Below are 14135 nucleotides of genomic sequence, written 5' to 3'. Positions count from 1 at the left end.
TTTTTATTTGGATATTTTATATGAGAATTGCTCTTCTCTCATATGTTTTTGCTCTATTTCGTTCAACGTGAGTTAACTCACGCTGAAAAATGCATATATGTGAGTTAACTCACACTGAAAATGCACATGCGTGAGTTAATTTACGTTCGGCTTTTTTACGGAAACGAGTAAAAACATATGGGAGAAGAGCAATTATCATTTTGTATTTGAGTACATATTATGTCTTTTTTTTATGTTGTTCTCGACCGGTCAAAATATCATAAATCCTCTCTATATAGAGTCCAAAGCTCTTTGGTCTGAACATAATGGACAGACCAAACAATTATAGAGAAGACCAAACACATCAGATGTTATGAGCCATCGACCAAACACCCAGAACGGTCAGAAGCTTAGGGTTCTTATGAAACTGTAACACCTCTGACCATAAACTCGCATTAAGATCAATAGTTTCAACATGATGTCTACCGATCGTAACGTATCTTAACGACTAGTCCAACGGCTCTTTCCCTCAATGTATATAAACGTCATTGAATCACAACTCAAGACACACATGATATATTCCTTTTTACCTCTCACTCCTCGATCTCATACTAAATTGAGCGTCGTAGTGCTAGCTATCAGGTACCCCCACCCACTCCACAATTTTTATGACCAAGACAATTTTTCTGATTACCCATATGCAAGAGCAGGTCGCTCACGTGATACAATGTTAATGTGTGACGGCGTTCGACAGTGCTGGAATGAAGGACACACGCTTTTTAGCCAAGAACAGAAGGAGCAGTCGCGACTAGCCAAGGTTCCAAGGACTGAAAACGTGCAATTAGGGAGGAAGCATAGGGCTATCTCACAACAACGTGCACAGGACCAACATCTTCACGATGGTAATGTGCATACTGATTCTGTTTCCTTCTACTTTACGAATGTGCCACACGATATTTCCTATATTTCGTTACGTCAAGGTTTTGAGGTATGTGGTATTATGGAGGATGTGTATTTAGCTAGGAAACGAAATGTTAATGGCGGTGTGTTTGGTTTTGTGAGATATAGGAAGGTGAAGGATGTAGAGAAGTTGTTGAGAGCTATTAACAATGTTTGGTTTGGAGATTGGAAGGTGGTAGCCAAAGTTGCGAGTTTTTATAGATTTGGGAAGGTGCAAGATGTGGGAGTAAAATTCATGAGGGTGATAAAAGTAAGCATGATGGGGCTACTAACAATATGGCAGCAACGGAGGTAAAGGTAGTAGGTGCAGCGGGGAGAGAGGAAGAGATTATAGACAATGTGTTAAAGAAGGATGATCATGTCGCAGTTAACTCAAAACAGTTGTATGTTCCAAAGTATCGGTCTGAAATTGATGATGTGTTATGGGATTCTAAGGGTTTAGTGGTGACAGTGTTGATTGGATAGACGATACCGGTTTTACAACGCTGTATTTTTTATGCTGGATTTGATTCACTTGATATTATTCTGATGGGTGCTGACAAGGTTTTGCTGCGTTCCTCAGACAATAGGGAGGTTAGTAGTATTTTAAGGTGGAATAGAGAAGTAGTGGTTCGTGAAAGAGGAGCGTGGGTCCGAATTTATGGTGTGCCACTTCATGCATGGAACTTTAATTTTTCAAACTTTGTGTAACTGATTGTGGTCGTTTGATGTGAGTCGACAATTTTACTCTGGATAAGGACAGGTTGGATTATGCACGTGTTTTGGTTGCAACGTCGTCGTTGGACGTGATTAATGTCTATGCTAAGGTTGTGGTGGACGGGGTGCTTCTTTATTTCAAAATTATTGAGGAATGGGGATTCACTTTAGGCGAGGACGCACATTCTGATATGGTTGAATCACATGAGGCTTTTGATGGTCGACGAGAGGTTGATGAATTTTTGAGACATATTTCAGAGGATTATCACGAAGAGGGGCATGTAGGTGGTGTGTCTAACTCATTTGATAAAAGAAATGTTTCTCAAGGCAATGGTTCTAGCGCTAACAAAAAAAATGTAGGCAATGGTTCTAGCGCTAATTTTGAGAAGGAACCAAATCATTTATTTGAAGTTTCAGCCATTCCTTTAATTAATGTGGGCACTTCCTTACCAAGTAAATCTTCGATACACAATAATGAAGGGGAACAACCTGTTCATGTTGCTGGTGCATCGGTTGATAGTGGAAAATTGGCCATTATTAATGTTTCAGGTGAAAATCATGGTGACGCAAGTGTTTCTGTTGGAGGGGGCAGTAGGCGAGATCGGTTATTGCGAGGTCCGAGAATTATACAACGCACAACATCTTGTCCTTCGGGAAGGGGTCGTTCAGCAAATTCGGGTCCTTGGAGTTTGGATTTTTTAAAAAGCCAAAAGCTTGTCGGAGAGGGAGGTGATTTAACATCAAATAAAAATGTCACTTTTAATTCTACATCTACAAGTGGACCTCATGTTAACAAACAAAAGGGAGTTGGTTATCTGCGTCATACGGCACAAAGTATGAGGCATATTGCAAGACTTCCGGCTAAAGACCGTAGTGCTTCTCAGTCGTCAGTTAATAATGAGTGGCAGAACTGGTTGGTGCTTCATGGTACTGATTGTGTAACAACAGAGGACGTTCGGGGGATAGGGAAGGAGATTGGGATAAAATTTGCAGGGGATAAAAATAATATGTTTGATGTGTTGTCTAGTGTGAGAAGAAAAAATAAATAAGGTGATGGGCAAGGGAAGTGAGTTGAGGAAGTGAGGGCGTGGAGGGAGGTCGGGGTGGTGGTCTTTGTGGGTGTTGGTGGGTAAAATGAAGCTCATTTCTTGGAATGTACGGGGTTTGGGGGGACATGAGAAGAGGAGGGAGGTGAGACAGTTGGTGAGGGAGAAGTGTCCGCTTATTCTTTGTATTAAGGAAACAAAGTGTGGTATTTTTTATGATATAATGTGTAATTCTATCTGGGGCGATGCAAATGTTGGTTATTCTTTTCAGACGTCGTTGGGTGCCTCCGGTGGTTTGGTTACTCTTTGGGACAATTCAGAGGTGGAAGTGTGGTCCACTACTTCTTTTGAGCATGTGTTGGTGATAGCAGGTCGTTTTTACAAGTCTAATGAGCAGTTTGTTGTTTTCAATATTTATGCATCGTGTGAAGATTCTCACCAGCGATCTCTGTGGGACAATATTACTAACAAGTTGGTTACTTATACTGATCAGAATGTTTGTGTATGTGGTGATTTCAATGCGGTTCGCAATGTGTCTGAAAGGCGCAGTGTGGGAGAAAACCAGCGTCAGACAGGGTTGGTAGGTCTCAATCATTTTATTGATCGTAATTTGCTGATTGATTTACCTCTTCAAGGTCGTAGTTTTACGTGGTATAAAGGTGACGGAAGATCTATGAGTCGTATCGATCGGTTCTTATTATCTGAAAAGTGGTGCTCGACTTGGCCTAATTGTTTTCAGCTGGCCTCGTCACGAGGGTTGCCGGATCATTGCCCGTTAATATTGTCTGTTGATGAGGAAAATTGGGGGCCTAGACCGTTACGATTGTTGAAATGCTGGGAAAATTTTCCTGGTTATAAAAACTTTGTTCGAGATCAGTGGCATTCCTTTCAGGTGGAGGGATGGGGCGGATATGTCTTGAAAGAAAAATTCATGTTGATTAACCTAGCTTTGAAAGATTGGCATCTTAGACACTCTCGAAATTTACCTGCAAAAATTTTGTCGTTGAATGATAAAATTTCATCTTTTGATTTGAAGGGTGAGACGGAAGACCTTTTGGAGAGTGGGTTAGAGGAGTACCACGGTTTATCTGAAGAATTGTTCTCCTTGTCTCGGTCCCATGCTAGTATATGTTGGCAACAATCTCGGGCTCTTTGGTTACGGGAGGGGGATGCTAACTCTAAATTTTTTCATGGCATCATGTCAAGCAGACGACGGGGTAATGCAGTGACTTGTTTTCTTGTTGACGGTGTTTTGACAGAGGGGGTTGCTAATGTCAGAATGGCGGTTTTTAAACATTTTTTTATTCATTTTCAAGCGTGTACTGCTGAGCGTCCAAGTATGGCAGCCCTTCAATCCCCATCATTGTCCCATAGACAGGGTGCGAGCTTGGTTAAACCATTTTCTGTGGAGGAGGTCAAGGTAGCGGTGTGGGACTGTGATAATTTTAAATGCCCCGGCCCTGATGGTATTACGTTTGGTTTCATTAAGGAATTTTGGGACATTCTTTAGGACGATGTGATGCGGTTTTTGGTGGAGTTTCATAGGAATGGGAGGCTTACCAAATGAATAAATAGTACTTTCATTGCTCTTATTCATAAGGTCGAGAGCCCGCAACGTCTGAATGAATTTCGCCCGATATCTTTGGTGGGTAGTATGTACAAAATTCTTGCGAAGGTCCTTTCCAATCGTATGCGTTCTGCTATTGAGTCGGTTATCTCTGTTAATCAGTCTGCATTTGTCAAGGGTCGTCAAATTTTAGATGGTATTCTGGTGGCAAATGAGGTTGTGGATGATGCCAGGAAATGTAAAAGGGAACTTCTTCTTTTCAAAGTGGATTTCGAAAAAGCTTATGATTTCATAGACTGGACTTACTTAGATGAGGTAATGCAAAAGATGGGGTTCTCAGTTTTATGGCGGAAATGGATAAAAGAATGTATAGGCACGACAACAGCATCGGTTTTGGTCAATGGGTCCCCAACAGACGAGTTCCCTTTGAAGAGGGGTTTGAGGCAAGGAGACCCGCTTTCCCCTTTCCTCTTTCTCTTGGCTGCCGAAGGTTTCAATATTTTGATGAAGTCAATGTCGGCTAATCAGTTCTTCCATGGGTACAAGGTGGGTTCCGATGCTACTACGGTTGTCTCACACTTACAATTTGCGGATGATACTTTAATAATAGCTGAAAAATCTTGGGCCAATGTTCGGGCGATGCGTGCGGTCCTTATGTTGTTTGAAGAGATATCTGGTTTGAAGGTAAATTTCACAAAGAGTCAATTGTTTGCTGTAAATGTCCAATCGTCTTGGTTGAATGAGTCGCCGTTAGTTCTGAAGTGTAAGGTTGGAAATCTCTTTTTTGTGTATTTGGGGCTGCCTATAGGTGGTGATGCACGTCGGTTGTCTTTTTTTGGATCCACTGATCACTCGACTTAAATCTAGAACGTCAGGCTGGAAATCTAAACATTTATGTTTTGGTATTCGTTTGATTCTGTCGAAGTATGTCCTGTCATCTATGCCTGTTTACGCTCTTTCCTTCGTCAAGGCTCCCTCAGGTATCATCTCCTCTATTGAATCTATTTTAAATAATTTTTTTTTTGGGAGGGAACGACGACCATAAAAAAATAACTTGGGTTGATTGGAATTATGTGTGTTTGAGTAAGGAGGTTGGTGGTTTGGGGGTAAGGAGAATTAGGGAGTTTAATAGTGCTTTACTAGGAAAGTGGTCTTGGATGGTGTTAGTTGAGAAGGAGAGTTTGTGGTATAGAGTGTTGGTGGCGAGGTACGGTGAGGAGGGAGGAAGGTTGTTAGACGGTGGGAGGACAGCCTCGGCCTGGTGGCGTGCCATAGCTACTTTGCATAGTGAGGCGTGGTTTGGTACTAATGTAAAAAGATCAGTGGGGAATGGGGAAAACATTTATTTTTGGTCGGATGTGTGGGTGGGTGGGGTATCCTTTAAGGAAAGATTTAGTAGACTGTTTGAGTTGTCGGTGGATAAATGGGTGTCGGTGTTTGACTTGTTTCATTTAGGGTGGGGTGAGAATGGAGAAGCGTGGAAGTGGAGGCGGAGGTTGTTTGCATGGGAAGAGGAGCAGTTGGGGGAAAAATGTTTATTGCTTCAAAATGTGATTTTGCAGGTTGACAAAGAGGACAATTGGATATGGAAATTGGAGAAGTTTAATGCTTACACTGTTCGTAGTGCTTACACCTGTCAGTCTGCTCAGCTTTCTGTTGTCAATCCAGTGGAGCTGAAATTGCTATGGAAAAAGACTGTTCCTCTGAAGGTAGTGGTTTTTGCTTGGCGTCTGCTCTGAAATAGATTGCCAACCAAAGACAACTTGTTGCGGCGTGGTATTCTCCATACGTATTCTTGTCAATGTATTACTGGTTGTGATTCTATGGAAACTGTTAACCATTTATTTCTTCATTGTTCTTTGTTTGGGACGATTTGGAACTGTATTCTCTGTTGGATTGGTCTTTCCACCGCCGTTCGGCTAAATGTATCGGATCATTTTACTCAGTTATGTTTTGGTGGTGGCGGATCTCAGGTGCAACACACAATTTTAAACGTCATTTGGTTTGCTACTGTGTGGGAATCTGAAAAGAAAGAAATAACAAAATTTTCAATGATAAAGAAAGCTCGATTATGCGGCGGATTGTGGACAAAATAAAGTCACTTTCTTATTCGTGGTTGAAGGAGAAATTTCAGATCTCTCTCAATTACCATGGTTGGTGGCTTAGTCCCCTCGCAATGTTGGGCTACAGATAGTGTTATTTCTTTTGTTTTTTCCTGTTGCTGTTTTTTCTTTTCCCACTTTGTAAATATTGTACAAATTCTTTTGTTTTTCCTTGACACACCTTATGCTAGGAAGGACATTTTATGTTGATAATATATTTTATTTTAGTCTCTTTAAAAAAAACATGCTGATGACTCCAAATATGATTGTTTAGATATTACCATGCTTCAGTTTCAAGAATACACATGACTTTTTTTTTTCTTCACATTCTACAACACTTACGGGTTAAGTTTTCCCAATTTACTATTTTTTTTCACAGACTAAACGGTGACATATGTCGTTCCTTTTAAAGTTTACAATAATTAAGAACTAAGTTTTCCCGCTAAGATTTTTTTTTTAATAAGCTAAATGGTGCCTTTACTTTTTTTCGGGAACTAGGATAAGTGTATTGCATCTTTTTTTTCCTTTCTTCGGGGATCAAAATGGGTGTTCACTCTATTAATCATCTGCTTATAGAAAAGATGTGATGTCGTTTTACCAGCTTTCTTTGCTTACTTAAGAAACAACTCTCTTTGTATTTCAAGAGTTTTAATAGGAATTTTTCAAAGCTAATGATTTGGTAAGTCTTCATCAACTCCCAGCTGAATTGTCGTATTTAATAGTAATTCATTCTAGGTGTCATTTATTAATTAACTGTTAGAGCTCAAGGATTATGACAAAATTAGTAGATGAGAAGCTTGCATCCATGATTATTATTATTCTCAACGAAGCATGGAGCCAATCTGATTTAGAACCTTTATTATTACACCCAAATCTTGCGTGAACTTATGCGTCGTCTCTCTTGATTTTTATTAATTACTATTTATTTATTCTTAACATTTAATTAATCTTCCAATCCTTATAGTACATGTTTTGAGTTAGAAACAATCATAATTAACGAAAACGACTGAATGATAGCTGAATTGATTTTACCTAAAAATGATGGGTTTCAACTTTCAATATATATACTCTATCTATATATCCATCTGGTCGCATGTACAAAAATGTTTAGACTTTACTTTAGAATAAATTATCAATATATATTGTCCGTTTTATCATTGTCATCGTGATATATAAATGATCAAGCATATAAAGGTTATGTAAATCTAAAATTCGCAACTATGTAATCTTACCATCAAATTGTTACTTGTATTTCTTAAAATTTGTGGTTGAGTTTAATTCAGCTTTACAAAACCAGTTTGTAATTAAGGTGAGAATTATATCGCTTATAAAAAAAGGAAAATGTTAACCAGTGCCCCCGGGTACTAGTTAAGGTCTTTAAATGGTAACTTATCATGAAAAGTTGTATAATCAATGCATCGGAAATCGAAATATTTGACTTTTTTATAAAATTATTTCTTCTTTTGGAATCCTTAAAGAGTGTCACGGGGGCACTCGTTAACAAGACCCATAAAAAAATTGCAAGGTCATATCACATCTAATATGAGAGACTCCTGATTAACGCACATTTTCGCTTACACTCCTGAGTGGACATCTTAAGTGTGACCCGTGTGGTCCAATAGCATATCCAAAACCTAATAGGGTACAACGAATCATGGATAGATTGAGATATTATCTTAGAATTCGGGTTAGTCTAATAACTCAATCTTACAAATAAGCTTGTAAACATATGTTCATGTCATCTCTCATCCAATATGATTATGTTTACACACTTATTACTAAACATCTATAGGAAGATCTGAGTGACTGATCTAGATGATTTTTATTCTATGTAGCAATATATAGTAATTTTAACAAAAATTGTTCTTATATATGTTATCCTCTTCAAATGTTTAACTTCTTCAATTATTATTTTTATTAAATTATTATTGTTTTACCTCTTTGTATGTAAGTAATAAATCATTGAAACTTTTGGGTAGCTTAAACTATTGGGATGGATCTCACACAGGATAGAGTGACCACACATAAAAAGTGAGTTTTCACTTTTTAATCTACATCTTCATTCAAAATATTTAGACATTAGGTATGTATGGCCGAGTTTTTTCACTTATATATGATATTTAATATATACTCTTTCATTCAATTTAGAACTTTTAAATACCCACACTTCATATATCAATTTACATATTTTGATATAATAAATGAAATAATTATTTTTCTTAAAGGATATATTTGAGGATAGAAAATTAATAATAAATTTAATATTATTACCAAATTTCTTAATTTATGTGACCGATCACCCATCATTTCAGTATTTTTGCTGCAAAGCAACTTAAAGGATATTATTAATAAAATAATAATCAATTTTAAAATGATACGTAAATATAAAAAAGTTTCTCAATTTTAAAAACGATAAGGGTCTTCTTCACTCTATTAGTTACGTAGCTTCTATAACTTCATGCAGTATAAGACCGTCCACATTTAATACGCTCTAGGATTTCAAAGGAACTAATTCATGCTAGCTTACAAAAAAAATGATAGGTGGTCTGTGTTTTTTTTTTAATGCAGGTGGTCCGTGTTGAATGCCTCAAAAAAAGATGTTAGTCCATTCTGAACTATGATTAATTGTACATCGATACGTCATACAAAATCAAAGTCGCTAAACTTTTAATTTGAATCAAAACAAACAACGTTGTGATAAGACAATGGAATCAAGAAGATTGGAAATATAAGGCAATAATTTATTTAGCTAAAGGAGGAAAAAAAAATTGAAGAGGTGATTTTGAGTCAAAGTTGACGCTAAAACACTCCTCCGACTAGGTTTAAAGAGGAGAAGCGAGAGAGTATACCAAAAATATAAGGAGTAATTTTTTATCAGATAATTAAGAGTAAATTTTTATTACCTTATTGAACTATTGAATGCCTAGAAAAGATGATTAAGAGTTCAGGGTTTTTGGAGGGGAGATGAGGTATTTTAAAGGGGATTGAGAAAAATCCATCATAATCTTCTCCCTCGCATTTGAACCAAACATATTTTTTTATATAAAAAAAATTTCCCTTCCATCCCCGTAATTTTTTGAACGAATATATATTTAATTTCCCTTCCTCGTTCGTCCATTAAAATCTCTCGTCCCCACCGTTACCGTTGAACCAAATAAATCCGTCATACTACCTTATTAAAAAAAAAATAGTTTCACAATTCATTGTCCTTTCTCTCGCTGATATTGTCGGAACTGCCGTCCAATGTGAATATTATCAAATCCAAGCTCTAACATTATTTTGAGAGAAAAGAAATTAGAGACTTCTCTCTTGATTTGTGAAGAAAGAGCAAGAATTATTCAAAACATTGATGCATGTGGTTAAAATGTCCCAATACCATTGATTTTTCAATTGTGGATTACGGTGTTGTACGTCTATACATTTTTCAAAGAATGGGGCCGGGATGTTCTGTTGACCAACCGTTATGTGGTTGAGTTGAAAATGTTGAAAAAAAACTGTTTTTTAATGAACTAAAACAATTGGAAGTTATATTATTTGAAGTTTTTTAAATAGATAATTAAACTAAATAAATTGTAATCGTGTAATTGAAATAAAAGAAAAACTTATTTATTTACTTTATAATGATAATGATTTAGTTCAATAAATTGTAATAAATAGACAACCAAACTCAAGTTATTCTTTAGTTTAGAATGGTTTATGTTCTGGACCGGCCAAAAGGAATTTTAGCCCATTTACTTAGGCTTAATACAATCCAAAGTCTAAACACCGCATTTGGCTGAGTTACTTGCAACACACCCCTTCCACGCAAGGGGGTGCACGGAGCGAAAGAGACTGGTTCAAACGAACCACAACGTCTCTTTGCACGTTCCCCCAATAAACTCTCTAGCGATTACACTTTCCACGATTTCGTAACCGCCAGAGCCATGTAATGATGTGCCATCACACGACTCTGCAGCCCTCCACCTCTATAAATAAGGGACTCACATCAGTCCTCAAGGTAGAATCTATCTCTTCCTCAAAACCCTCACTCTCTCTGATCTATACTTACTTGAGTGTCGGAGTGCCTGCAGGTACACATCCCCCATCCGCTCCAAGAAGCATTTTGGCGCATTTCACCACCACTAAAATCACCGCATTCAAAGCACCGACAGTCACCTTCTGATCAAATACGATCAGTTTAGTTATCAATAATTTAATGGTTTAGTTACCAGAACTGTTAGCCAAACTTGAATTGATTATACTCTTTTATGGATTTTATGTGTTGATGTTGTGAGATTATATATTTATAGTGTGAATTGTTGAAATCATATGAATTAGATTAGATGTATTTATTTAGTATTTATTGATTTGGTTAATTGAAAGCTCTTCTTCTCTATGTCCTTGTAAACAGAATGAAGTTAACTGACTTGTCAAGGTGGCAAATATATACAATGTCTCGACCCTTTAAGTTTTCACTTGTCATTTAGTTCAGATCTTCAATTTTTCTCACATTCATTTGGTGGAAATTTCATAATAAAAAAAAAAAAATCTCATATTCAGAAACTTTGATGCTTAGATAAATTATTAGAAGTATAAGTAGACACTTTTCAATTAGAAATTTAGAATCAAAGGTAAATCAAGTTAGAATTATCCTTTACCGAGACTCAATAAGATGTAAATTATCATCCCCGTTGTTTCTAATTTTTACAAGAAAGGAACATGCAAGTGTAGTGTCTAGGAGTGACTGTCGAGCATTATAGGATGACGAATTTTATGTTGTATTTTGAATTTAACATGAGATTGAATGCATGTAACTCCATCAATGTATTTTCTTTTCTATTACTTTGAGGTGGCTTTAACCAATAGAGTTACAAAGACCATCTTTGTTATATTGTTCGGTTAACATTGTTATATTACAAATTATTTACAATTAAGATTTATAATATTAGGGTGTTACACTCATTTTGGTTGACGCTACTCTTTATTTTCATAACTTTCACCCCCAAAAAAATAAAAATGGAGGGATCATTCTTTTATTAAAACGGAGGATTCGTTTATGGAAAAATAGAGGGATCAAAGTGTATCCAATCCATATTTTTAATATCTTGTCCTTTTTTTAATGTGAATATTGGATTTTTAATTTTTTTTTTAAATCCATAATTCTAGATATTTTATAATTTTAAAAAAAAAATTGCCCTGGATATTTATTATGAAAAATGTAAGGTTTGAAAGTGAAATTTAAGTTTAATCCAAACAAAAAAAAGTGAAATTTAAATATGTGGGTATAAGGACTAGGTGAGGAGTATCGAGTAGAATTGTTTTTTTTTTTTTTTTGTCGAGTGATATGTAAAATGAGTAAAGCCCAACTAAAACAAACACAAACGGGTTGATACCATAGTTGGCCCAAGCCAGAAAACATAGCAGATCATATGAAAGTACAAATTATGAAATATGGGATATATTTTTTCCACTCTATACCATTCTCGCGCGCCCTATAAAAGTTTCGAAAATATCATATGTTCGGATTACAAAATCCGAACAAGATAGTTAGGTATTTTCAGATTCCAAAATCTAAAATTAAATGAACCGCCATATTATGTGTTCTATTTGATGTGAAAGGTCTCTGCTGACCGTCGTAGAATCCCCGCATAAACTACAAAGCAATTTTAGGGATTCTATGAATGGTCATAAACACTCCAAAAAAACTAAAAAATGTTTACGAAAAGGAAGAAAATATGGGAATTGAAGAATGAATGAAAAAGTTGAAGCATGCCTATTTATAGCCTTAAACCAGTCTCTAGACAAAAACAACACTCAAAGGAAAAAAAAAATTATGGCCTACCAACTGACATATTTCGACCAGCAGGTCAACCGGATCCAGTTCATACGGACCTCTTCGGAATCGGATCTGCAACATAATGATGAAAAGCAAGGTGTTTCAAGAGGATTGTTTTGAGTTAGATATTGCTGCATTGCCAACTGACATAGGTATAATGCCAAGGCAACAGGATCTAGCTCATAGCAACTTCTTCGTGTTCATATCTTTTGGAAGGGTTTTTCTTGTGTTTTATAGCAAATGAACCAAGCACGTTTATTTATAGAATTTTTTGTGCGTTGTGGACCACAGAAACTATCTATATGATGTGGACCACAAAAAAAGTATGTCTTGAACTGGTTCGGATTGTATAGTCCAAACCTGACTTGCACCCTATATATCTTAGTATATTTGATAGCATGATACGGATCTCTATTTTCTATATATTTGTGTGTTTAAATGAACATCTTTAGCGTAAAGTTCAACAGAGAGATATTTGATAGCATGATGAATATCTATATTTTCTATATATTTGTCTATTTTAAATGAACATCTTTGGCGTAAAGTTCAACAGAGAGATATTTGACAACATGATGAAGATCTTTAGAAAACTTTTCTCTTTGTATTTCTTCAATGTGTTCCTTCGGTGTAGACAAAAAGAAATTTGTGCGAAGAAGAGAAAAAAAACGAAATAAAACAACATAATTCAACAACATAAAATATGTAACAAAATAAAACATAACATATCACATATCAGCTAAACTAAAGTATTGGTCTGGTGCGTCTAGCAGAGCCTTAATCTCTTCGTAGTTCCTGGGCCATATCAAACTTTTCTGAATTTGTTCAACAGATCATACCTACGAACTTTCCAACTCGACCGTCCTTTAGTGCCGTAGTGACCAAAGATCGAGAACATGGTTCTCACGTCGTCGTCGCTCATGATCTTCATCCGGCTGAACTGCACACTCCCAGCTGGGTTGATCGATGGACGTCGATACCCAACACCATCCACCATCCTCGTGTCTCTGTGATTGAGTTGACGGTTGATTTGATCCAGATGATCCTTCAACCTGTAGAGGGTGACATCAGTGTGAATCCTAAACATGTGGGGTGGTTTTTCCCTGTTGTAGTAAAATGCAGCTAACTTGGTGTTCGGATCAACGACACAAATTTACATGTTTTTTTTTTGGTTTACTGCTAATCAAAACAAGCACACTTATTTATAGAGGATTCTGGGCGTTGTGGACCACTGAAACTATCGGTGCAATTTGGACCACACAGAAGAATTATGTACATAATATTTTTGGATTGTATAATATGAAATATCCTTTACCCTACATAGTATGAAGTTTGACTCATTTTCACCCATTATTGAAGCATTTTAGTTTCCATAATCCGATAATCTTTGATAATGTTCGTATTATATAATACGAAACAAGTCAGAGTTTTAAACGCCAAGAGTAACTCATGAAACACGTTTTTAAAGGCTTTAACCAGCTTTAATGGCTCGTAAAATCCTTTGAACACGTCTTTTGACCCTTAATTAAGAGTCGTTACACCTCTTTTTTTTTTTTGGGTCTGGTAGCCTAGTGGTTAGAGCTCACACATTTTAAATGTGGAGAAGTGGGGTGTCCGGGGTTCGAACCCCGACCCTTGCATATAATATGCAATATCCCTACCAACTGAGCTAAGCTCATGGGGATAAGAGTCGTTACACTCTATGCAGCACAATTCTCACAAATTTCACCTATAAATATCCTTCAAACCTTCACCATTTCTCACACCATGATCTTATCTCACACTCCCTCCTACTCTTTCTTCTACAATAATGTGTTTCCATCGCTGGCATTTCATAAAAAAGGCTACTTTGGGTGCAAGGTCCCTTACCCCTCCCCCCCACCCCCCCCCCCCCCCCCCCCCCCGGACCACCACCATCTTTTTCTCCTTCTCCCTCCCATCATGCTTTGCTCTTCATCAGCTTGCACCACTGG

General features: G+C 36.9%; 1 protein-coding gene across 1 annotated transcript; it reads left to right on the top strand.

Annotated features, from left to right (window-relative positions):
* The first annotated feature begins 4335 nt into the window (after positions 1-4335).
* LOC112422002 (uncharacterized) lies at positions 4336-5987 on the top strand. Its single transcript, XM_024784697.1, has 2 exons — positions 4336-4932; positions 5337-5987. The coding sequence occupies exons 1-2, from the start codon at positions 4336-4338 to the stop codon at positions 5985-5987; spliced, it is 1248 nt and encodes a 415-aa protein (XP_024640465.1).
* The last annotated feature ends 8148 nt before the right edge of the window (positions 5988-14135 follow it).

Source organism: Medicago truncatula, chromosome 5, assembly GCF_003473485.1.
Source record: "Medicago truncatula cultivar Jemalong A17 chromosome 5, MtrunA17r5.0-ANR, whole genome shotgun sequence".
Taxonomy (NCBI): Eukaryota; Viridiplantae; Streptophyta; class Magnoliopsida; order Fabales; family Fabaceae; genus Medicago; species Medicago truncatula.
The sequence above is the reverse complement of the archived record's forward strand: the minus strand, read 5'-3'. Positions and strand labels throughout refer to the sequence as shown.

Coding starts and splice junctions, on each gene's coding strand:
- LOC112422002 (XM_024784697.1), top strand. CDS start 4,336: ATGTACAAAATTCTTGCGAAGGTCCTTTCCAATCGTATGCGTTCTGCT. Junction 4,933..5,336: donor AAGAGATATCTGGTTTGAAG/GTAAATTTCACA, acceptor TGTTTGAGTAAG/GAGGTTGGTGGTTTGGGGGT.